At 33.5% G+C, this 27,386-nt stretch overlaps 2 protein-coding genes across 8 annotated transcripts in view; one reads left to right on the forward strand and one right to left on the reverse strand.

The window, feature by feature from the left end:
- The first annotated feature begins 619 nt into the window (after positions 1 to 619).
- Positions 620 to 16,340, forward strand: LOC148603277 (neuroglobin-like). Of its 5 annotated transcripts, none has more exons than XM_088553155.1 (5): positions 620 to 692; positions 12,203 to 12,270; positions 14,475 to 14,595; positions 14,920 to 15,136; positions 15,568 to 16,338. In XM_088553155.1, exons 2-5 carry the CDS (start codon positions 12,252 to 12,254, stop codon positions 15,718 to 15,720), a joined length of 510 nt encoding a protein of 169 aa, XP_088409281.1. In that variant the 5' UTR covers positions 620 to 692; positions 12,203 to 12,251; the 3' UTR covers positions 15,721 to 16,338. The 5 variants fall into 5 exon arrangements, with proteins under 5 accessions (XP_088409281.1, XP_088409280.1, XP_088409279.1 ...); XM_088553154.1 differs by lacking the exon at positions 620 to 692 and adding an exon at positions 2,939 to 3,096; XM_088553153.1 differs by lacking the exon at positions 620 to 692 and adding an exon at positions 4,348 to 4,485.
- Positions 16,341 to 16,857: 517 nt separating this feature from the next.
- LOC148603278 (DNA mismatch repair protein Mlh1-like) overlaps positions 16,858 to 27,386 on the reverse strand; it is a 176,276-nt gene continuing 165,747 nt past the window's right edge. For 2 of the 3 annotated variants that reach the window (XM_088551355.1, XM_088551356.1), the window contains 7 exons: positions 25,043 to 25,158; positions 23,902 to 24,010; positions 22,330 to 22,393; positions 20,633 to 20,797; positions 18,884 to 18,976; positions 17,393 to 17,497; positions 16,858 to 17,042 (listed from right to left, as the gene is read on the reverse strand). In XM_088551355.1, the coding sequence (XP_088407481.1) occupies positions 16,884 to 17,042; positions 17,393 to 17,497; positions 18,884 to 18,976; positions 20,633 to 20,797; positions 22,330 to 22,393; positions 23,902 to 24,010; positions 25,043 to 25,158 (811 nt within the window). In that variant the 3' untranslated portion in view covers positions 16,858 to 16,883. Of the gene's footprint in view, positions 17,043 to 17,392; positions 17,498 to 18,883; positions 18,977 to 19,218; positions 19,262 to 20,632; positions 20,798 to 22,329; positions 22,394 to 23,901; positions 24,011 to 25,042; positions 25,159 to 27,386 lie in introns of those variants that run through there. The other variant, XM_088551357.1, reaches the window with a different exon arrangement.

Below are 27,386 nucleotides of genomic sequence, written 5' to 3' on the forward strand. Positions count from 1 at the left end.
ACGTAACAGTTTGGCTTTACAGGAAAGTCTAATATGGAGTATAGGCGTTACCTATAAGTGATCACAGCGTTTCTTTTTACCAGTACTAGGTTTTACTGTAAATGACAAATAGTTGTGGGCACATTCATTCATGAGCAGTACTTGGTCAGCAGAACATGTTGACTATGCATATGTGAGCAAAGCTTGCTCTTAAATGTATAAAAATTCGTCTACACATTCATCATACTGACACTTGAAATACTTTGGTCATGGCAAATCTATTGAAGCTTTAGAAAAAAGTAAAAAAATGCCGCCCAAACAGAATGTTTCAAAGACATTGTCACATCTTGAGCTGTGCTCGTTACTAACTAAAACGGCGAGGAGAAATTATAATATTGGTATTCCAGGTTATTTAATTTTCATGAACATAAGGGATGGGCCCCCCTTTTTGACAAAAAAGGGGGTCAAACCCTTGGAATCTTCCGCTGGATCCGCCCCTGTGGAGAGTATAGTCTCCATAAAACTTCGAAACATCATTAGTTTCATTGTGCACATGTTGCACATTTTAGTTTAAATGAAGTTAACTGTATTGGCACATAATATACACTGACTCACTGTGCTTACATTGAATATTTTTAAAGTAGCATTATCAAATAAACAGTAATTTTAAAACGACCCTGAAATATACAATTGGACGGTATCCTTTAAATAAGGTAAGGTGCCATAAACTTGTCTATTTAGAGTCAAAAACCATATTGTTGAAAATACGATATATAATCTTTAAGGGTTCATGAAAAATAGGTCTTCGGTTTAATTAAAAAAGTTAAATGGGTAGTGTAAGCTTACAAATGTACTTTGATGAGGTTGTAGTCCGCTAATAATGTTGTGATGGTACTTTTACTCTCTGTGCATATAAACCCTTGTGCACATTTCTGTTCTAGATCTACTACATGTGCGAAATAGTATCGCCTGTTATTAATGCATTTGGAAATTGTTGCAGTTTTGTATAACTTTATGTCACGTGTAGGCATCGAGTTGTACAACAAATTCGGCAAAATGATGTTTAATTATTTTCTTCCAGACGACCATAATCAAAAGTTAATTTACAACATTAGGTCACAGGTACTAAAGTATTTGTATGACTGGTTTTTACCCGTCCTTCTTTTGAATATCGGTTGCCCATACCCGGGCCCACACCAAAAATAAGCGTTTCATGAACAGTTTTATAAATGGTTATGTCAGGGCTATTGGGGATAATTTGATTTACATGTTGAACACCATACAGGAAATGTCAAATTACTTCACGTGTCGTTCGTGACTATTCTAATATTCTATAACGAGTCTCGCAAGAACATAAGCAACTAATCCTATTGCAGTTGTAAAGACATGTCTAGTATCTTTCGTTTTACAAGTTATTCTCTTCGTGCATGTACTCCGATTCTTAGGTATCTTAAGTTGTCGAGGTATACGATTCTCTCCACGCACTTCGATTCTTAGGGATCGTAAGTTATCAAGGTCTACGCTTCTCTCCACGCACCCCGATTCTTAGGAATCGTAAGTTGTCAAGGTCTACGCTTCTCTCCATGCAGTCCGATTCATATGTCTGTGAAAATAAATTAAATATCATTAACAGATAAAAAGCAACGAACTATTTTTGTGGTACATATATTATTTAGTACCTGCTTTTTTTTCCTGACCTAAACAGTTATCCCCTTAAAAATTTTTAATTTTTTTTTGCATAACATTGTTTTTTTTCGCCTGTTAAAGACATTCACTACTCTTAAAACACCGGTGGATCAGTTCCAGGGCTTGACCCCCCCCCCAATTTTTTTGAAAAAATGTTGTAATTTATATGGAAAAAAGGCTTATTTCATCTGACCGAGAGGGTTTCGGGTCTCGCACTGACAGTATTTTTTCTGGATCGGAACCCCCTTTTATAAATTTTTGAACCGCCATGAGCCCAAAACATGTTGTAGGGCCAAGCCTAGTTATTTCCCCGATTCAAAGAAACTTTCCAATATCTACCTAGGCTTTGGAAATATTGACGAGACATCTTACTGTACTTTAAAAGAGTCAACATAGAAACTACAAAAAGGCAGACAAATGTCGTAACTCAAACCTTGTCAAATATTTGGGTTGGGTGCTTATCATTTATATTAAATAATTATTAATTGTCAGAAGTTTTGATACGTCGTGTATGTTTTCAAAATGTAAATGTCATAGATTGATATAACTATATAGAGACATATGAAAGTAAACTTCACCTTTGTTGGTTTAAATGTTTGAACTTGGTTTCAATGATATATAAAAGAAGCAAAAGTTTGAATACCAGTGACAATTTTACTGATTGAGATCTTAACAATAGTTTTGCTGGTTTCCTTTGTTTGGTTAGCTGTAATTCAAAAATATTAGTAGTAAAAAGATATTCACAATGTATGCAAGAAAGTTTGTTCAATCTTTTTAAACAAGCCGTTATACAACTAATATATTTTACTTGTATAAGCTGGCTATATTTTACTTCGCGGTCAAGTTTTTATTTTAAATTAATCATTAGACTAAATAAGTTGTCGAAAAAATAACATGACTTTGGAATACACAGAATATTACGGAAGAGGCCTTATGTAAAATATGTGTTGCGTGGTAATTTGATGTCTGCTGAACAAAAAATAAGTATTATTAAAGATTTTCGAAGTGGCTTTTGACTGACATCTTTGACTAACAATCTTGTGAGTTCGCCAAAAATTTACTTTTAGGAAATTGCCCTTGCCCGGTGGATGACAAGGATACATTCTTCATTTTCCAAATCTCTGAAACTATCTTTGACCAGCGATATGCAAATAAGATAGAAAATGCCAAGCGAAGGCGGAACCCCAACTACCGGCCTCTTAATTGATAAATATCTCTACTACAGATTCAATTGATCCTAAGAGAACCGCTGTATCGGTTTTCAATTCGAAACCTTTGAAATGTGTAATTAACATGATCAGTAATAATTGTACCCTTATCCTGTATGGAGTAATCGATTCAAAATTGCTGAATATAAAGAATCCCACGAACGTTTCTTCTGATTACAGTTGTTCGTATATGTACGCAGGACTTAGTTGATTAATCTATAAGGTAAGATATACTGAATTTTGTATATTCACCTGATTAAAACGATGATGACAAATATTTTATTTCTTTTTCATAGTCAAGGCTATGGAAATATCTGTAAACATGGATTAATTAACACCAAGTTAAGACCACAAAGGATTTACTTTGAGTTGACGCTACCTGTCACAATTTTAATTAACAAAGAAAGGTCGATTATTGAGACCAGATGAGGCTCATTTGTCTTAGATCTGGCCTTGAATTGACTCAAAATTAAAGAAATTTATTATTTTGGAGACATTCTGGCATATTGACAACATTGACGTATCTTATTTTACAGTGGTGGATTCAGGAGGAAGAGGGTCTGCACCATTTTATAAAAAAATCGTTAAAAATAAAAGAAATAGCCTGCAAGAACCCCTTTTTCTGGACTCCTTTATAAAATAAATATCAATATCTATGCCGCTGCCTTATTGACCTATTTTTCGAATTCAAGGTGGGGAGGATATGGGCTTCATGCCATTAGTTTCTTATTTTAAGCACTGATTCTACATAAGTAGCTTTATACATGGTGAGTGGTTTCTAGTTGACTTTCTGTACAGTAAATACATCTGTCAGTTGTGTGAACTTATTAATTTTTGCCCATTTCCCGAAAGCATTATCGTGTTGGCTTTATACAAACGCAAAATTGCTTCAATGTCGTCAAATATGTGACTTGTAACAGGTATGGTTTTCCCCTTTTCAAACCTCGTTTTCTCAGGAATGCCCTTGTCTATTAATCTATAATAAAATGTCATAACCCGAATAGATACTGTTTCAATGAACAGTCACATCCAATATTCAAAACATGCATAGCTATGCATGGTTATGTGCGTTATATGATATATATATATACATATATTTATATGTTTTAATTTATTTATAGACATGTAATCGATTTTAAGAATGAAGTTAGTTACATTTATACGTATTAACATGCGTTTCAAACTTCATGATGATACTGTTCCCATATATCTTCACAGGATGAAAACTTGAGCGCTAACTATTAAAACAGAGACTTATCGGTGTGTGAACAGACAGACGGACGAGTATACAGGAAAAAAAACCAGCACATAACCGATTGGATATAATCAAGAACGTACATGTACAATGCCTACTGTATCTCCTGATATAAATTAATTGCAGAAACGAAACTTTTTAAGTTATTTACAATTTTTAAAGATGCTAAAATAAGTATTTTAATCTATTTGGCACGTGAATTTAAAATCCAGTTTTACATACTTGAAACTGTTCAGCTTTATTCAGTAAGATACTATTATCATGTCTTATATTGGTATTTTACGACGTGAAGTTTACATTTAAATCCTAAAACCTCATTAAGTTTTCACATTATCTACAGAGATATTATCTTACAAGGTACAGTACTTTATCAATACTTCAAAGCTCAGATTTTTAACGAGGATAATTTATATCATTCATTTTGTAACATTTGTTGAAGTATTTAACATTATTTAATGAAATTACAAAATAGGGGCACTGACTGGCCGGATGGAGGGGCGCCCAGCGATTTCTATTTTTCTATATAATTAACCAAATCCCGACCCCTTTTGGATACGCATATGAAATGTATATATCATCACTCAGTTAAGGAAAAGTGGAAATGATCAGAGATACACGTTGTGTTCTTTACCGGTTATACTATACATATAGTGGGGACAAATCTACCAATGTTAATTTCCTATTCGCTCGTGTGCGGTTAGGCCATAAGTCCGGGCAACACAAGATCCGTGCGCTTCTCTCTTTCTTTTTAAAGGAAAGCATTATTTTGTTTTTTAAAAATAAAAATGTATGTATCAGTTTGTCGGCCGACCCCTTCATAGACATGTACATTTAATTTTCATACAACCGGTTTAATACGACGATAAAAATCTGTTTATACGCAACATCTGAAAGGTGACAACAGACTTTTTAGTATATGCATGTACATGTACAGTATTTAGAGAAACTCGTTATGTTGATCTGTATATGTTAACTACGTTTTGGATTGACCGTTTAACTTGAGAATATCCCTTCTCTCGTATTTTAATATAGTAAGCAACTATCGTTGTCACTTTATAATAGAGAAAATGATTGATTGCAATACTATTTTCTGCATTGTAGTTTTGGGATGAACAGTTTGTACGCTGTTAATTATACTCATTACAAATATAAATTTAATCCTACTCAAGAAAAAGACAACTCTTAACTGTTAAAGATTTATTGTAAATTAAATTAGGCTATCACAACAGAACTTTATATACTGAATATTACATGCCAAAATCTGTATCGCATGCGGTATCAACCCAAGACTCCTATATATCACCCAAGGGCCACCAGCCCGTGGGGTGATATAGGTCAGTGGTTAAATACCACATGTGATACAGATTTTGACATGCCATGTTCATTATATCATATATTTTTCTATACTTCAAGTACAATGTATGTTCTATGTAGGTTGTGCGATATAGGGTAACTATGCGATATAGGTCTAGGGGTGAGATACAGGGTATGTGATTTAGGTCTAGGGGTGAGATACAGGGTATGTGATTTAGGTCTAGGGGTGAGATATAGGGTATTTGATTTAGGTCTAGGGGTGAGATATTGGGCATGTGATTTAGGTCTAGGGGTGAGATATAAAGTATGTGATTTAGGTCTAGGGGTGAGATATAGGGCATGTGATTTAGGTCTAGGGGTGAGATATAGGGCATGTGATTTAGGTCTAGGGGTGAGATATAGGGTATGTGATTTAGGTCTAGGGGTGAGATACAGGGCATGTGATTTAGGTCTAGGGATGTGATTTAGGTCTAGGGGTGAGATACAGGGTATGTGATTTAGGTGTAGGGGTTAGATATAGGGTATGTGTTTTAGGTCCAAGGGTGAGATATAGGGTATGTGATTTAGGTCTAGGGGTGAGATATAGGGTGTGTGATTTAGGTCTAGGGGTGAGATATAGGGTATGTGATTTAGGTCTAGGGGTGAGATATTGGGCATGTGATTTAGGTCTAGGGGTGAGATATAGGGTATGTGATTTAGGTCTAGGGGTGAGATACAGGGTATGTGATTTAGGTCTAGGGGTTAGATATAGGGTATGTGTTTTAGGTCCAAGGGTGAGATACAGGGTAGGTGATTTAGGTCTAGGGGTGAGATATTGGGCATATGATTTAGGTCTAGGGGTGAGATATTGGGCATGTGATTTAGGTCTAGGCGTGAGATATAGGGTATGTGTTTTAGGTCCAAGGGTGAGATATAGGGTATGTGATTTAGGTCTAGGGGTGAGATATAGGGTATGTGATTTAGGTCTAGGCGTGAGATATTGGGCATGTGATTTAGGTCTAGGGGTGAGATACAGGGTATGTGATTTAGGTCTAGGGGTGAGATATAGGGTATGTGATTTAGGTCTAGGGGTGAGATACAGGGTATGTGATTTAGGTCTAGGGGTGAGATACAGGGTATGTGATTTAGGTCTAGGGGTGAGAAACAGGGCATGTGATTTAGGTCTAGGAGTGAGATATAGGGTTTGTGATTTAGGTCTAGGGGTGAGATACAGGGTATGTGATTTAGGTCTAGGGGTGAGATATAGGGTATGTGATTTAGGTCTAGGGATGTGATATAAGGTATGTGATTTAGGTCTAGAATTGTGATATTTTTTTATCATGTATATACAAACAACAGAGTTTTGTTGATACCATTGTATACACGTAGTCTTTTACCCTTACAATTACTTCCTTGCTTTTAAAATGGGTGCTGGGGGCCAAGGCTTTCTCGCGAATAAGACTGAACGGGTCTGTCTCAATCTAACCGACGCGTAGCGTTGTAATCCAGAGGTAGAATTGGTTAGTCTATCTCGCAAATTACACGTACATGTAATAGGGCAACGTGATGAGACTTACAAACCAACACCACAGATGTCGTCAAAGTGTCATCAGCTTGCAAGTTTTTTTTACAGTATGTCATCCAGGACATATAGAAATCCTATTAGTCTAAGAATCTTAATATCACCGAAGCATGCATACAAGCACATTAGAGCCGTTAAGTATGTTAATTAGTTAATTTCTATGCAAGGAGTTGATAACTTGAAAGAAAACAATGCAAATACGAGGAAAGATTATCTAGGATTTATTGTTCGGTTCTCAGCTTCAGAAAATTAAAACCATAAAGTATGTAAATCTATTTGATTCCTGGACATATGATTTATGGATTGTGGAAGGTTAATATTGGAATTTCGTGCTGTAGCGATTTGATCAATTAAATTAGAAGAGATGTCCAGGAAAAATCAGATTATTCCCGGCAATGTGACTCTATTACGGATATTTCTTATCGCCGATAATATGAGGCATGTGTTACATGTACATTTCAGAGGACAAAGTTGAACATATTGATATTGTGTTAAAGATAGTGCCTTTTACAGTTTTAAAGCAACCAGGAATATTTTCTTTCTTCCTAATATAACAAAACTTTAAGACGCGAGCTATAAACATTAATGTTGTTAAAGATACGAAACTAAAAAGATCATTGCTTTATACAAAACTTGGTATTACAAGTTAACTTCCTGTCAGAATGAAATCAGGCTCTCAGTGCCTCTAAGGTGAAAGCTTAAATTCGCATTGACTACCATTATGAGGACTTTGTCCTAAAAGAAACCGAACATTAAAATGAAAATTATAAATATGGATTAACTATTGAATAGGACGCGATCGTAAATAAAATGAAATATGTGACAATGTAGTTCAAATATTGTGCCTGTTATGTCTTTTTCCGACGCAGTCGGTATAGTTTCGCTTTTTACCCTTTAACCTTAAAGACGGTTCTCCATGGAAAAACAGGTCATCCGATCGCAAGTCTGCTTCCCGGTTGGCCAAATACTGAAAAATTAGTGGCGTTCGAAAAATGAAATGCAGAAAATTATAGGTTAAAAGAACAAATTTTACTCAAAAAATCAAAAGAATGTAATTCAGGGACAATGACCCGACATGGAAAACAGACATGCACAACAAAGAACATACAGTAACTAAAATCATATATACAAAGTAACAAAAGCAAATGAGCAACTCGGACTCCACTAAAAACTGGGAGCATGGACCAGGTGCACCGGTAGGGTAAGCGTCCTCTGCTTTTCTAGAAACACCCGCCAAGTTACTCATAAAAAGTCAAGTCCGGGGTAGACAAACGAGGAAAGGAAAACTATGACCCGTTGAATAAATCAGTTTTCATGGTGCAGATGGATACACCATAACGATCCACGAGTTCCTGATGACGACCATAGAACTTCTGTACTGATGACTTCAATCTTGTATCAACATAACCCTGTCCCAGAAGCCTATTTGTTAAGAGTTCTAGTGCAAAAATGCACCTTCTCTTGTATCAGATCTATTTACATACCGTTTGTAAAAGGTGAGCAATATGAGAATTTTGCTCAATCAAAATAAAGCCAACAAATGGATAAAACAATACAAGTGTATATTTTGCTCAAATCGCGTTTTGATGTCGGAAATGGTAGGAAACACAGAGGACATTACATAATTTTCCATACAAGGAAGGACATAACTAACTAAAAAATGTACAAATACATTCATAAATTGTAAAGAATTTAAACTACATGTGTTGAAATTGGCAATTAACATTTTTTTAGAACTTAAAATAATTATATGTTTAAATTATATTTAGTGCATTTAATAGAAAAAAAAATAAATACCAACTCAGTGTGGAAACTGTTTTATGATTTATGTGAATGTATATATCTCATCTGATAAAAATCAATAGAATTAATTTGTAACAGCTTCTTTTGTGGTTAAAGTATCAATTTTCACGACGTTCATATTAAATCCGTGTAAGGGACGTATATTCATCAGAATGACATTTACTACAATGTTGTGTTGTTGTTCCCTGAAACATTAAAGTCTCAAGTTCTACTAAGACAGCTCTGTTGATAATACAAGCCTTATCAATATTTCTTACGATATTACATAATTAAATTAGACAAAAATAGGTCCGATTCGATAAAAAGTGCGGTTATATCAAAAGGACGACCAAGCAACAAACAATTCTAATCGACCCAACACATGTGAAGCTTTTTAAAAAAAAAAAAAAGTTTGCCGTCTTTGTAGCTTCTTATTTTTATGTTGAAGTTTATCAATGAAAATTCCAGTAAAAATTTTGTTTTCTGGATGTTGAATATTATTTTCGTACTGTTTGCTATATGTAAACGATTATTTATATTATATTAATAATAAATGAATGTAAAGTTTGAGCTCTATTATTAGAAGGTAATGTCAATTTGAAGCTTTGATGTTGTGTTGATCTTTAATGTGCAATGTCTGACCTTTGATATGAAGTTCATTTTTTTTACCTTGACCTTAAAGCTTATTCATGGCACATCTTGTTTTGGTAGTGAACAACCATGCCGTAAATGACTGGTGTATTTGGAGCTGATGGGTCATACCATACAAAATTCTTTGGGTCTTATTCCAAGGACCTTAAATTTAGTATAGGACCTACATTTTCTTACACTTGACATTATAGCTGCACATTTGACAGTTTATTCTGGCAATACCTATGGTGTTTGTTTACAGTCATTCCAAGTATCATTTATTAAAATGTAATAAAATAGTGATTCTAGTCGGTAATTTAACGATTGTAAACACTAAGAGATCAAGATTTATTTTCCGCGGGAAACGTCAGAATGATGAAAGCTAAGCCATTCTAAAGTATCGGAAGATTCCGAAAAGCAAACATCTAGTGCTCTCCTTTCACGATGAAACGTTATCTAATGAAAAATTACCTGACCAAAAGTGTTATCCAATGAAAATTTAGGATAGTTGTTTTGTATCCTATTGTTGTACACTATGGCCGACTTCCGTTTCCGTTTCAAAAGCGATCAATTTTAATACCGTCATCGTCCTAGCTATCAAATTTTCGATTTTGAGTTCATTTTCAAAATTGCCAACATCGGGGTCCAGATTTAAAATGGTTCATTTTATCATTTCATCGAAATAAAATGAATTATTTGGGTTCAGGTTGCTTCTTAACGGGTAAAAAATTACACTTTTGTTTGATTTCTAATGAAAATTGAATTTATGGGTTCTGATATAATGATGATTTTTTTAGACTTTCGTTTATGATACATGTATAAATACATATACATAAATACTGTTTTATCTATCTGGTATATTGCAAGCCACAGTGTTATATAAATTTCGAATTTAAAAGTCAAATTTCTTAGTGAAACACATTCTGGACCAAATATGTTATCACAATCTAAATTTAGAGCCGAGCTGTATTTAAGCCTGAATGAAGTGTCCATACTCTCCTCCAAAATGCTCAGAGGACTCATCAAGTTTTGTCCGCGGAACAGTTTATTCTAGTTTAAAAAACAGGTAATATTAAGTATCACAATATGAATTCACCGAATTTAAATGTGCATTGTATAGGAAATAGCTAAGGGTGCATAAAGGTTGTGCAAAATAGGTACACAATTATTCAAGTAGGTTTTATAAGCGTATTTAATTCTATTTCTTATGACGACTGAAAATAATTTTTGATAACATCGATATCCGATCTATACATCTATTCAGTGATGGAAGAGTTTTCCATTAATAAAGTATACGAACAGCATGTCAAAATATTATTTGGCATTTCATTTAAATATAATCCATAAAAAGAAATATTTCTTCGAGTTAATTTATAAAATTGTTTGAAAAATACTTCGGAAAAAAGTTCTGTTAAATATGAAACAGGTAAAACCTGAAACGCTTCCGAAGAAACATATTAAGTCTTTGAACTACCTGGACCAATCGAATATTTGTCCGACCACCGAAAACCACCTTACGCCGTCCTGAAGATATTTCGGAGCAAATAGTGTACCAGGCCCTTAATTTTCATTTAAACTTTTTATCAGCTCAATTGATCAAAGGCCGTGTGAGCTATTGCCATCAAAAGGTGTCCATCGGCGTTAACTTTTCTTTGAAAGATAGTTTCCTCTGAAACTACTCGCTAGACTATTATAAAATTTATCAATTTCTACATATATCTCAAACACTATAAGAGATACTACATGCATGGAAAATAAATATGACCTTTCTTCTTAAGCATGGAGAGCTCCATAGAAGTCGAAGGACGGCTCATTGTTAAAATTATTGTCCTTGAAAGGCGACAATGACGCTTTTGCAGTTTTTAGCCAATATCCTGAAGACCAATAATCGATAGAAAAACTAACAATGAATAAAATGAAACGATCTTGACGATAAGGGCCACCAGAGTCTTAATTGTGTCGAAGTTGTAGGATGACTCTTTGTTAGAGTTATCGCCCTTGAAGGTAAAAAATTACGCTTTTACCGCGATTTTAGCCAATAACTTGAAAATCGCAATACATGTAGATTGAAAACAACTTTCAATCGATGAAAAAAATCTAAGACTTTACAATAAAGGCTAATAAAGTCTCCGTTAAAAATAAAACGTGTTCATGGGAGCCTCTAGTTTCTATAACATTAAGGACCTCCCTCCCTCAGTCTATAAAATTAATGTAAAATCAATGAAATGATTCAACAACTTAAAGTAAATGAGCTTTCTATTGGGCACTAGGAGCCTGAATGGAGTGTCCATACGTTTGTTTGACATGCATTAAATAATATCCAAGAGGTCGATTTGCATATGACACAAAGTAGCTGGTGTTTTCTCATGCAGAAAATGATTTGATATTTTTTAACAAAACAGTAAAATAGGTTATTGATTATTCATTAAATATCCTATTTATATGTGGGAAAATATGACCCTTCATGATTTTAACTAAAACAATCCAACTAACGTCTGATATTTCGTAGGTTAAAAGAACAATTGATAATAATGGAGTCAAGATCTTCTGTTTAAGAACTGTCATTTGATACGGGCATTTTACAATTTATAGCAATCACTTGAATTTCGGTATTGAAATTTCAGGGTTCTACAATTCCTTTACACATCCAATTAGTCTTGTAATATCATGATTGCACACAATGTATATTTAACTTAAGTTTCAACAGGTTTCTGTGAGTTTTCCTTTAAACGCGTTGATTGGAGGTAAAAACTATAGTCGCATTCTAGTACGTCATTTTTTCTTCAGGCATCATGGATACTTGAAAAAGGATTTATCTTTGAGACAAAGGAGAAAGATGACAACCCCTGATGACGGTAAGATTTGATCTGAGTCTGGGTTTAACAATAACATTATTAAGTTTCATAATTTAAAAGCATTTTCGAAGGGACCAGGTTTTAGATCACATTAATTATAATCAACTTGTAGCGTTAGGTTCTTTATAACTGCCTATTACATGATTAACCTTAGAATAATCACATGACGGGTATTCTACAGGAGGCAGGAGATGCTGACCACAGCCAGCACACTTGACGTGTTGGTCTTTTTAAATACATTTATTTTGCCTGTCTGCCTGTTTTATTTTCATTTTCATTTCTTGCTTATTTAATCAGTTGAACAGTACAATTAAAATACAGAGAAAAGTGTATAAACCGTACCCCCTTTTTTTACTTTAGAATTTGTTTGATTTAGATAGATATTCGGTTCCCTCGGGTTCAAATAACATTAAATGATATGAAGGGAAAAAAGTGCCTGATCGGTGTAAACAGGTTTTACTCTAATATACATGTAAGTCCATATCTTCAGGTATTTAAACATCTTTTTAACGTATTTTATCTGTATATTTTGAAGATGTTGAAGGTAGGTAGTGATTGCAATGTGGGCTAGGGTTATTAGTCTACGGTAAAAAAGATTTGTATGTGTGTACTTGTGTGTTAAACTTTGTTGATAAGGGTAAAATGTGCGTGTGATTGCATGGTAATGAGTTAACATCGGCTCTTTCTTCTCGTAATTTGTCGCATACATCATTAGACAGTTTTATTATTACATGTCTTGAACCATTATACTTTATTAACGTGATCTAGACTGGGTTGGGTTGAACCTAAATTTACTTGGTTGAAATTAACATTCAAATTAATGTACGATCTCTAGTGAAGACTTATGGGTTTATTGTGCATGTGTGTTGAACAATATAGAGATTATAAAAAGACCAAGTTTAAAAAAACACAAACCAAGTGGATAGTTCTATATTTACATTCCCAGGTTGAGAGATGAGTTTTCAGGATCCGCTTTTCTACTTCGGATCGTTAGAAACAAAAATCAAGTTTGTTAAATAGTAAACAAAGGACCATGGCCTCTTCCATCGAATTCAGACCGTTAGAATGTCCAATATTAAAACTTATTCAAATGGCCTAAATTTTCATTGGGATCTGTAAAAAAAAAAACACTTAAGTGTTACAAAAAAGGCAAAAATGTGAAAAATCAGATGGTTGAAAATTTCATACAAAAATTAGGAACAAAAATCGTTGAAAATTATAGCTTAATTATTTTAAGCACACAGATACAGGGTAGTCCGCAGCCCAGTTGATCTGATGGTCGTACCAATATTACAATCGTTCCAGGCTTATTATTTTTATTCTGTATTTTCGGACAAAATTTCATTATAATAATGGCATTTATTAATTTCGGTAACTATTTTCTCCTATTTTGTCATTGGGCAGTTCGCATTGCTATAATACCTACTGTACCGGTCTAATATGTGGTGTATTTGAACAGCCTAATTATCATACTATCACGGGAAAGTTTGCACAATTCCTTTCCAAGAACGTTAACAACTACGAAACGTAAATAATAATCATTATTTCAGGACTAATCTACAAGAATTAGAGTGAATTTCATTCCTGTAATTTATTTAAATCATGAAGCATTGACTTTTTTTATTTTTTTAGGGAGTAATTAAAATTATGTTTGGTGTTTTGCATGTATTTGTTTTTGGACAAGACAAAAACAATTGAACATTATTGTTGTCATGGAAAATGATACAAAAAAATATAAAATAATAATAATAAAATAATAGTAATATTTCTCCTTACTTTTGTCTGTGTGACTTGCACGTTTGTGATATAACAATGAAGTTTGCTTTTTTTTCATAGTAACACGACTGAAAACTTGGTAATTAACTAATGAATGTATTATTTTCAAAAGACAATGTAATGTCTCTTATAATAGTACGTTAATCTCAGAAGAATATCTCCTTTCTTTCATCCACAACCATTTTCTAATTTTCGATAGACCATGAGAACAGTAATGCATTAAGTACAAGTTCAACTAAGAACCATGCAGATATTGATAGAAAAATAATACTAGTAATTATACCAGTAGCAACCTTTTTCAATCAATGAACGCACTTTTCCACGCTCCACTAGTATAAGAATATGGTTAAATAAGAAACCACTCTTAGATATTGTTAATCGTTACTTTGCTGTATGATAACATTCAGAAACCAATATTTTGTTTCTAGGTCTATTGAAAGGTACTTCAGAGAAGGCTGTTAACGCCAGAAATCGAATAACAAGAACATGGACGGAGTTTACCAAGATCAGTGATGACATGTACGAACTAGGAATCCCAATGTTTACCAGGTTTGGACAACAAAATATTTACCAATTACATATGCAGCAATCAAATTAATTAGAAAATGTCCGTTCCCTAGGCAACGAATGACTTAATTTTACTTGGTACTTAAAGTGTTGACAAAAATACATACAGAAAACAACCAAGTTAACCAATTTGCATGCAGGCTTGGAAATATCATTGAAACCTTTTTTAGCGTCAACGGTAGATAACCTACATACATTTTGTATATCATTCAAACGATTCAGTTTGAATTCCTGTAGGAGGTACAACATTCGAAGCATGATAAGTTATTAAATAATTTTGATTAGTTTCTATGATCTTATATTCAGGCTATTTGAGAAAGAACCAAAGACAAAGGAAATGTTTTCTTTCCATACAACTGATGATGAAAAACGGAGGAAGAAACTTAAAGGTCATATAAAACTTTTATTTGATTATATTAACTATGCGGTGGAGAATATAGAAGAGTTGGACGATATGACCGAAACTGTCATTGATTTGGGAACAAGACATTTCTACTACGGTGTCGATCCCGCATACTACCTCGTAAGTACTTGTTGGAACTTGTGCACTACAAGTACGTGTGCGAAGTTGCTAGGCGGGTGAAGTATTTTTTACCCATGTGTAAGGGTTAATTTACTTATTTGTGTGGCAGGACTTCGTTGTTAAGATTTCCGTTTACGATCTAAGTCAATCTTATTGTGATTATATACAATTCCCGTTATGCGAGAAAGCCCCTTTTAACCTTTCCTTGACAAAATTGACTTTTCAATCTGACAAAGGACTTACATAGATCTGAATCTAATATATGCTGCAGCTCGTTATTACCTCTACCAAAAATGAATGAACAAAATGTAGAAATCTGTGCAGACATCATTTCAGGGTTATTTACACTCAATATACAACTTTCACTGGAAACGGACCACATAGCGACCACAGGCAACACAAATAATTTGCTATGCATCAATGTATTTCAGGTTTTCGGACAATGTTTACTGTATGCCATAGAAAAAGCTATAGGTAAGGACAGGTTTTCTCAAGAAGACTACGATGCCTGGATGATGTTCTATCACTGGATCGGTGGTTGTATTGTCAAGGGTATTGTGACAGAATCAAGTCGGAAAACGTAGAAATATTCTGTGCAATAGCAATTTAAACAATGGACGCTCTTGAACTTTACCCAATCTTGATATTAAATACCTAATTTAACTTTCATATAGATGGGAAATCAGCAACCTTTTGATTTTCCAGTTTGGATTGCATTGATAATGCCAAATACTAAAAATACAGATATATGCTACTGCGGAATCAAAGACATCAAAAGTCAAAAATAATGGCAACAATCATAGTGTATGAAGAAGATGCAAAAATGGTGGGTTTGTGGGTGTCAATTTTGCTCAACTTTAAACAAAGTTAACAACACCATTTTCTAATAAAAAAAGGGGGTCCAACCCCCAGTTCCCTTGGATCTGCCACTGAGCGGTGCTTTATTCCAGACACATTTGCAAAATGACAGTTTCCATGACAACTCATCATCTTTGTAAATATATTTTGCAAATGAAAACGGATTTCACTTATTCAGAAACATATTTCAACTTATATTTTACTAGCCATAATTGGATCCATTCATCAGAGTAGTTCCCTCTTTTAATGTGTCCTTTGTCATTCTTTTTCCCTAATAAATGTCTTATTTATGCCTAAGCTTACATTTGAACCATATGTATTTATATCTTGTTTGATTAAATAATAAAAAAAATGTCTAAATTGTTCACATCTATGTTCTATACATTCCACCAAATGCAAAGTCCAGAATTGCAAATATAGATACTGAATGTTTTCAGTATAAGTAATTTGTACCATACCCTTTTAAGGAGGTAGACCCAAGGTAAGGGACACAACTCTTACAAATCAATGAAACGTTTGTAATCAGCATTTTACATCGATCTTATGTAAGCATCAAAGTAACTTGGATTGATTTCATTTTGTCAAATGAAAGCTTGATAGCCTTCAGTAAAATTGAATATGATACAAACATATCATTGATTTCAAGAGTTATGTCCCTTACCCTAGGACTACTTCCTTAAGTGTTCAGCAAATTATTTATATGTACACAGTTGGGTGAAACAGTGTAAAAACTTATCAGCTTATTATTGAACTATCATATATAAAATGCTTCACATGGTTCAGCTCGATGAGACTGCAGAGGTGGGAATCAAACACGACTTAAGTGTAAAATTAACAATCAGGTTAACAATTAAATACAAACATTAAAACTTAATAAATGATTTATTGGTCAACATCTCTCAAAAACTTTGTACAAATCTGGTAGATTAGCAATCTGTAAAATACTGGAATCCTCAGCACATGATTTTGGTGGGAAAAATAAAGTTCTCAAAGCTGGATATAATACATGTTCTACAGTCCATTTCCAATTCTTTTCTGTTTCACCTTCCTACAAAACCAATACAATTGTGTAAAAAACCTGTACAATTGTTATTTGTTATGTTATCTTACTATTTAATAAGAAATATTGCCAGCACCCTCTCAAGGAGAATACCCTCGGGTAGAATGGACATTTTAATAATGTAACGTACTGGTAAGTCATATTCCTTATAGGTTGATTCCTATATAACTCCATAAATATATCTGGTTTAATGTTTAAAATATCAAAATGAAATAAAGAGATGCAACAAAAAACAATATAGAGGGAATTAAACTGTTTCTATAAATTCAACACATCTCTTTATTTTGATCATATTGTAATATTTCATACAACACAGTTAAGTTTGTGGTCACATTTACCTCACTTAAATTTTCTGTACCAAATACACTTTTCTTCATACTGTAGAACTGACTGGTTTCCCTGGCAAATGTTTCGAAGCATTCCTTTTCTGAGTCCCAGTTTACCTTTGAAAGAAAAAAAAAACTAGAAGTTTGTGATGTCATCTAAACACTGGTTGTTTTAAGCAGGCTATCCAGCACCATTTTGCAAAAATAAGTGCAAATTTAGGGCCAAATTAGGAATTTTTATGACATAAATGTAACCAACAGAGAGAAAATTTTCGATATTTCTTTCATGTCATTTGTGAATTCCTGACAGAAGAACACCTGATTACTAATGATGAAGAAAATATTTATAAACAATTAGGATACACTCTCTTAATTACAGAACAAAAAGTCAATGAAAAAAGCAACAAGGATAATTTTGGAAATGGCAGTAAAGTAACAAAAAAAATTATGAATTCACATACATGTAAAAAAAAAAGGGCTTTTCATGATTTCCCATTGAATTTCAAGTTTTCTAAGGAATTTTAGCCAAACTGAAAAGTAGGAATTTATAGGGATTTTAGGGCCGCTGGACTGCTTGTTTTAAGGCCAAGCTAAAAACTTCCCAGTATTACCCTTGCCCTGATTCGTAACTTTTACTACCATACAAACTTCGTTTCCTGAGGATGAAGAACTAATTAAAATTGGTAAAATTCTGTTCTTCAAATAGGGTAAGTATACAGGGATGATTTTAAAAGGTCAATAAATAAAGCAGAAATTGGCAAAATCGTAAAGTATATACATAGTAAAAAAAAGAATCGTAACAGTAAAATCTGGATTCGAAATAGCAGAATACTGTAAAAAAGCGGTAAAAAATTATAACTGAGTACAAATTTAATGTGAATACTAACAGAGACATTTAAATCACATTTTATTTATGTTTCTGATATTAAACAGTAAAACAAAAGAAACTACATATTAACTAAACTGATTATTTCTTTCATCCAAAAATTTACAACATAAGTTTCAAAATCAAATTTATTTGTCCTCTTATTACATGTACTTGTAGTCTAAATCATAAAGCTTATTGATTACAAATCCAAAATAATAGTTCTAAATAACAACATGAAGCTACGTTACTGTGTAACCTAACTCTATATGCATGTACATGTATACAGGCAAAAATATTTCACATGATTTTCACACGAATTTCACCCAAACTGAGCAAATAAACTTTCTGACAGAGTTCACGTGAAATTCATGTGAAATTCACATGATTTGTTTGCATGCAATTCATGTTAAGTGAATTTCACATTGGAATCATGTCAATTTCATGTGAAGTTCAAGTGAATTTCACATGAAGCTCGATTAACATGAATTTCATGTGAAAAATATCTGCCTGTGTAAATTGAGATTACCAGTAATATTGAATATAATTTCATGTTTCAAAAATTTAAACATATATGACAAACACATCAAAGGATAAAACATATAATAAATTGGTTATAAATGTTTGTATCTTCGTACCTCTGTAGCTAGCCTCAGTACATACATAGGCAGGCCCTCCATATTAGGTACATAGTCATCCAGCAACATGGGTAGTGTTAAGATATTTCCTTCCTATAAAAGAATTAAAATATGTCATGAATATTAGGTAATTTTGATATATTTATTCACACTAATTTTATTAAGACGGAAAAGTGAACCAACGCCTGCTGTGTTTTATTTCGTTTTGAAATCCAGAAGAGGATACCACTTGGTATGCTGGGTTGTCTCAATGGAAATTAAAATTACCAACGAAAATGGACAACAACATCAACTGGATTTGCAAGTACAATTTTATTTGACCGACTAGTTTCGGTGGCTAGGCCACCGTCATCAGAGTAGTGTTAAGATATTTCCTTCCTATAAAAGAATTAAAATATGTCATGAATATTAGGTAATTTTGATATATTTATTCACACTAATTTTATGTGTACATTGTACATCTGTTTAAGGAATGACTGTTATATTTTTTCGGTCCATGAAGAAATAACCTCAACCACGGGCACTGAAGTTATTTCAAATAGACCGAAAAATATAACAGTCATTCCTTATAATTTAATCTAAGTACCAAAATTCAACTAGTAAATTATTAAAAAAGTTTGATGACGTCAGTCATTAATAAAAAAAGTTGGATTATGAGATGATAAACAAAATTTTTGATTCAATCAGAAACCGTGTTACTTCTGAAGTTCAATTATTTACAGTTGTTCAAAGGAAGAGTTTCAGAATGATAACAAAATGATTTGATGAATCATGCAGACCTTATTCTAATGTGCTAGCTTGCCTAAGTACAATATAGTTTGATCAATCATGCAGACCTTATACTCATGTGCTAGCCTACCTAAGTACCATAATAGTATGATCAATCATTGATTGATTGATTATTGGGGTTTAACGCCCGAGCAGCAATATTTCAGCTATTATGATCAATCACGCAGACCTTATGTGCTAGCCTACCCAAGTACCATAATAGTATCATCAATCATGCAGACCTTATACTCATGTGCTAGCCTACCTAAGTACCATAATTATTCATGTACACACTTTTCAGGGAAAACTGGATCATGTGAGTTTCAATATATTCTCAATGTCAAGATATCACAAATTAGTATTTATGAAATATATGAAAGAAAACCTTTCAAGTACCTTTAAAATCTTGGTTAAAATATTGCGATTTTTGTCCTCTGCCAAACTTAAATACAAGTATTGTAAATCAGAATATTTTCAAGGTTTCTGTAATCAATCTTCATAAATTTGCAGAGTTTTAAAATTGTGATAATTCAACAAATTATCATAAAAAATATCAATTACAAATTAGTTTTTGTGATACAGGTCTTATCACCGAAAGGAGTTATCATTGAGATGGAATCCATCTCTCTAGACCCAACTGTGTTAAAATCTTGTACATCAGCCATGCACAGCACATTAAATTTACACAAAGAATTATCATAATTACAACCATGACACAAACCAGTTGTATAAAAATCATTAATATGACCTTGAGGTCAAAGATGAAAGTCAAAGAATACAAAAAAAATAAAATAAAATAAAAAACAACAAGAAAAAGAAAAACCAAGTTCCGTCCACACACAAATCTGTCATGCAAAAATCATTATTTTGACATTGAGATCGAAGTTTAAGGTCACCAAACATGGTATGTGACACATTTAAAATGTTATCAGTAACAGCTGAGTATATATAAATATAAGAAAAAAAATACTGCCACTCTACCTGGTCAATTTCTATTGAATAATAATCAAGTAGCATCTCTGCCTTGCTGGTTAAGAAATCTACAATGTATTTAGCTAAATCTTCTTTAGGACCATCAGCTGCTGTCCATCCACTCTCTTCTAAGTCCAAGGCTAACATAGATAGTTCATAGACAGGTGCAGGCTCCTACATGGTATAGAATTAGGTCTGATTGATTGTAGTTTAATGGCAGGTTTTACATACAATTCATGATAAGGATGTTGCATCAATTGAAAAGAATCTACTTAGCACTAGGAGAACACACTGAGCTAGATTTTTGTTTTGGTAGCTCAAAGAAGAACAGTCCACAGGTTAGCATGTTCCCACTTGGACAGATTATGATGACTTCAAGTGAACCAGTTGCCTATATACCGTGTGCTGGTTTTGGAAGCAGCGACTAAAATGCTAGGAGCAGAAATAAGCATCTTAAGACTGTTAACATACTCTTTTACATTTTCTTTAGCAATCAGCTTTTGGTTTGTTTCAAGAATGGACAAATGGTCAAATGAATTGTAGCTAGGTAGCAAAATTTGGTTGTACTCTTGTAAGTTTAGAGGTGTTCATGACCCTTAAAAGATTTAAATTAGTGGGGTATTTCTATTTATGATATTGTGTCCAGATTCGTTTTATAAGCTTTGCAACTGTATTCTCAGTTAAGACATCAATCATATCAGTCCTTTACCATAAATTGCTATTAACAAATCCCCAAAGAACTGACATTAATTTGAACCTTTTAAATTGTAAAGAGGGTGTCAAATTTTGCAGTTTGCTTCTTTACTTTTTGCATTTTCAGATGCAAGGGTAATGGAATGGAAATTTTATATAAAAAATCTGGATTTAAAGTAGGCAAAATTTTTAGCTTTTACTACATGTATATCATACTAATTAACGTCATACTTGTAACTGACATGTAAATGAACTGATTTTGTTGCTATTTCCACTGACGATATAAAAGTGAAAAATATAGTACCCACAAAATTGACTTAAAACACTATCTAAAGCATTTCATTCTTTGAAACTGTGAAAAATTGATACTGGTAAATATGTTCACTCAATAAAATCTGAGAAAATTAGCAACTGTGAAAATTTAAGTAGCAATCTTTATAAAAATCAGACAGGAGTGATTCATGCATGTCAAAAACCCACCAAATTCAGTTTTATTTCTTGCCCAGAAACTTTTATAGATCACATAACCAGTCTTAGTTTTTCATCTGAGCTTTGCACTTTTGAGACAAAATTTATATAAACTGTACATGAAATTAGAACTTTGCAAGAATTATCGTTCCTCATTACAAAGATTTGGTTGATTTTAGTGAGAGACGAATGCATGATTTTCTCAAAAGTACAGATCTGAATATGGTAAGGACAACTGTTACATAAAAATATATCATATGCAGATTGAAAAAAACATTGTTTGTTCGGTGGGTTTTTCTTCATCATGAATCACTTTAATGTGGACATTGTCTGAAGTTTATAGGGACTGATACTTAATACATTATATTACTTTTCAGGTAACTTTATTTATTCATAGACAATCTGAGTAGACAAGATTTACTCAATTTACCAGAATTTGAGTAGACATGATTTACTCAATTTACTAGAATTTGAGTAGACAAGATTTACTCAATTTACTAGAACTGACAATAATGAATACTTTCTAGTTAAATTTAAATACATACTGACAATCTGAGAAGACCAAAGTTTCCAAAGTCAAAGATCATCATTTGGTAAAACAACTCAGTACTGAAATAAGATATGGAAATACAAAAATAAAAAAATCTGTGTCAAAGTACATGTATATGATACAATCCTCCTACTAATTTTTGCATTCAAAGTCCCATAACTCTGAAATAAAATATTGTAAAACAATTAAAACAAAACTTAGCTTCCTTCAATTAAGAAAATCATTTCTTTCAGATTGTGCAAACGATAAAGTATATGGCATAGAGTAAGGGGCATTTGACATTTGCACCAATATTATAAATTTCCATTAATTTGTTTGTGCTGATTTCATTATTTTTCATTGGTACTGATTTTCAGGTAATTACATGTAAATGTGATAAATATATACCTAGAAGGCCTGATTGATAAATATTTAACTGTAATTTACCATTAACGAAATATAAAACAGGAAGCTAAATGCTGAGAGTAGGTCTTCCCTTGATTAAATGACTTTCACTGAATTAACTTCCATAAGAAATTAACTGTACAATTGAGAAAGACTCATTTGACGAGCTCTAGGAAACGTCAGTTTGTGAGGGTTCAAAAACAACTCTTCCAATGTACATTTCCTTGGATATTTATCATGAAATATTTTTTGACTAGTTATAGTGTAAAAGTAATGGCGGGAAATTTTCCCGCACTTTTCCTGTAGTAGAATGTAACAAAACTTTCATTATCACTTTTATTTTCTAATACAGTTTCTATGAGGCATATAGACAGATTTCCAATACAAATATAATTGGGATTAAAAAATGCTTGAATCACTAATCAATCACAAGCCTCTGCCTGATTTTAAGTCAGAGCTGTACTCAAAAGGTCAATTCAAACATGTGAACAACTTTGACAGGGGTAAAACTTGGGAAGCTGGTAGCCCAGATAACAATTCAACTAAATATTACTCTAAAGTTTAGTAGCCCATCTCCAAAGCAAGTAGCTATGGGCGACTGGGCTACCCCTAATTTTTATCTCTGTTTTAGTAAACATGCAATAAAAATGCATTCAAGAAATCTCATTGACTTGATTGGTAGCTAATTATAGGATACATTTACACATACAGGTATACAATGTCTTTCCATGATAGAACTCTCAACCTCAGAAGAACAAGACAAACTTTAATTGACACACATGATTTTAGTTGTCAACATCTCACTTTATCTTAGTTTAGTTGACATCTCACCTTATTATAGTTGAGTCAACACCTCACCTGATTTTAGTGGAGTTGACATCTCAGCTGATATTATTTGAACCAACATCCCACCTGATTTCAGTTGTGTTGACATCTCACCTGATTTTAGTTGAGTTGACATTTCACCTGATATTTTTTTGAACCAACATCTCACCTGATTTTATTTGAGTTGATATCTCACCTGATTTTAGTTGCGTCTACATCTCACCTGATTTTAGTTGAGTCAATATCTCACCTGATTTTAGTTGCGTCAACATCTCACCTGATTTTAGTTGCATCAACATCTCACCTGATTTTAGTTGAGTCAATATCTCACCGGATTTTAGTTGAGTCAATATCTCACCTGATTTTAGTTGAGTTGACTAAGTACAGTTTGGTTTGGTGCTGCATTAAAGAGAACTCTTCATCAACACAACCCACAAAAGTGTTATTCTGGAACATGTCTCTGACACCTAAAAATTGATTGATTATGGTTTAACATCAAATGGCAGATATTTCATGCATTTCAGGACAAGAACCATTGACCAATCAAACACATCTGGCTTTGTACTTTAAGACTGTACTGAGCTGGATATTTATTGCGCTAAATCATAGAAGAAACAGCTTACAGGTACCCAAGCCACCCTATATAAACATATCATTCTGGTTTCTAGTCTATCCCTTAAAATACTGCCTTCTTCGTGGAGAAGCAGTGATTACAAATTTTGCCGTCTTTTGTACGACTTGGCTAGTGATTCAATCCATGACCTCACACACTCGATGTAAGCATGCTACTTTGACCACCTAGGCACCAATGAATATGACATTCATAAATATAATAATTAACAATTACAGTGCTGAACCAATCTATTCAACTATCATTGTGATCTGTCTTTTAATTAGTTACATATCAGTCATAAAGACCAATAATGAACTTTGAACTTGATCATTAAGTAAAACCATTATTGGTTAAACTGATCAGTTCTGATTAAAGGTGGCATCCAAAGCTAGCGTTTAAATATAAATGGAAGCCATGGTTTGTGCCTATCTAAATAATCAACACAATTTGTAAAGTAGATAACCACGGATGCTGGTGACCTCAATCAGTAAATTTCCTTAAGTGGTTTCAGAGAGGACTTTTAAAGAAAGTTAACTAAAGAGGACAATGGGGAGGACTGTCAATGACAAACAAAGATGGACACAAAGCGATGACACTAATTCACATGGACATTTGGTCCAAGTGAGTTAAAAATGTATACAAGATTTAAATTCAAAATAACGAAAAAGGTTCGTTGGATAGTGTTCTACTGTCATTGACAGGTTCTTGTCAAAACATCCAAATTGTTTGCATTTTCCTATCTAAGTATTCAATACTAATATCCCTTTGTAAAATAGTAGCATAATTTAGTTTTAAAAAAGTCAAATAGAGTTATTCCCCTTTTGACTGGTCACTCTCCTTTCTAAAATGTAACTTCTAACAGTAATGTTAGACTGGTATCAATTACCTGTATGTAAATTCTTCTTTATTTCATCCTGAAGGGCAAGGACACTGGACAGTTTAATTTCTCTCCTTTTAGGATTGCTACAAAGTTTAGGGATATCTGAGACTGCTGATGATCCACTACAAAGTAAAAAATAGTAGTATTTTATGCTGTACTGTCAGGACAGATGCTTTTATCTGCATGTACATTTTAAAAATGTACAAACAGTACCTGAACCAATCCGTGCAACAGTAAATGGATCTTTCATCTGTAACAGGAGTCTTCTGTACGTGCAAGTTTCTCAGTGAAAATGGCCAGTTAACACTTTGAAATCTGACTAAGAAAACAGCAATATCAATCTAACCATACAAGTAGTCTGATATTCTTTTTAATAAATGATGGAAAATGTTTGAACATTAACTAATGTATTCACTTTTCTAGATTTTACGTGTCGATATCAACTACCTATATTCAGACTAAATAACCTGATAAAGACACCCTGTTGTGTGGTACGTTCATGTTCTGGGCTCTGTAATTATAACACTATATAAATGAAAACTTTTTATGGATACACATAGTTTATGTGACCAAGTACAAAGCCTTTGATATAAAACAATGGTGGATATCGCTTATATATGCATAACACTTATAACTTCAAAATTAACTGGTATGACAATTCAACTGGAAGTGACTGGCTTAACATCCTAAATGTTTACCGCACCATATTCATAGCTCAACAATCCCGTGCAGGTCCGGGTGTCAAAAGAATAGGCCTGCAGCAGCGCTAAGCTTGTCGTAAAAGGCGACTAAATAGTGCTCAGAAACCTAGCCGGGGCTAGGCGCTCTGCCCACAGAGCAACTGGGATGTGTGCCCCAGGTGGTGGAATGGGGTGCCTCTGGCATGTTACATGCTGGGGTTGTCAGGCTATAATACGGAAAACCTGACCGCAAACCATAGTGGTGCACCGTGTTGGGAAAGATGCCACGTTCCTCGCACGTTAAAGAACCCTGCTGTGGTATTCGATAGGAGTAGGAACCTTTGCGCTCCGCCACAGGAGGCTAAATTGCCCGACCTTACCCATCCCCTCTTTTTCTAGTGGCAATCAAAATTTGTCGACCCTGTTGTCCTTGTGACCCATCCTTTTTTTTTTATCATTTCATGTTCGTTGTCTGAATATAGCTGAAATATTGCTGCTCGGACGTTAAACCCCAACAAACAAACAAACAAACATAGCTCAACAGAAAACCAGAAATACAAATAATTTTGTAATGATTTAGTGTATGAAGGATAGGACCAAATAAACCTTAACCAAAGCATTCTCTTGGAATGTTACATTCTTATGAGAAAATGGCATAACTGTAGATAGGTTAGAAGCATAGAAGGTACAGACTGTAACAGTCTTACAGTGTAGAGACGGTGTGGTACACACCTGAATGGCTATCTATAGAAGAAGCGGTAAACCGCACCGATGAACTTGCTTAAATACTAAATGCCTATTGAATTGACCAATCAAATTAATTTGATCTTGTTTTCAAACACATTACGAATATATATAAAATACAGAAACTTAACACTTAAACGTAAAACTCTGAGCTCAGATGATAGAACAGGCAAAACCAATCTTTGCCTCATGGTAGTACAGAATGAACCAATCTCTGTCTGATTATAGAACAGACTGAATCGATCGTTGCCTTATGGTAAAATAGGCTGAACCATTTTTTGCCTAATTATGGCAGTACAGGCTGAACCAATCATTGCCTTATGATACTACAAACTAAATCAATCCTTGCCTTATAATATTGTAGAACAGGCTAAATAATGAAACTTTGCATGTACAGGCTAAACCAATCACAACTCTACTTAAATATTTTAGTTCAGCTAAAGTGTATCTACCAGGTATGCTGTACTGTAACTTGATCAGTGTCAAAACATCCTTTAAATTTTGAAGTTGATACATGATAGATTTTGACTGAATGGAAGTGGCCCCCTTCTGGCCACTACTTTTGCCTCCATTTGGTAGTATGACACTTTATGTAACAATTTCAAGAAATCCATTAACTTTTACTAAAGATATTCTCAGGACAACAGGAAAATGCTTGATTCTGGTGCCTTATACCTAAATGGTTCAAGAGTCAATCAGTTTTCTTTTATTTGTGTGGAACCTTGTCATGTAGAGTGCCATTGATCCACACACCTTTAGTCAGGGCATCAGGAAAATGCTTATTTCTGACCCATTTGTGCCCCAGATTCCTTAGGTTTAAGGAAGTAGACCTAAGGTAAGGGTCACAACTCTTACAAGTCATTTGAACACTTGTAATCAGAATTTTGTAACAATCTCTTGGAAGCATTAAAGTAACTTGGACTGAT

The sequence above is a fragment of the Perna viridis genome, chromosome 11 (assembly GCF_037379345.1).
Source record: "Perna viridis isolate PV_CMFRI_1.1 ecotype Kerala chromosome 11, ASM3737934v1, whole genome shotgun sequence".
NCBI lineage: Eukaryota > Metazoa > Mollusca > Bivalvia > Mytilida > Mytilidae > Perna > Perna viridis.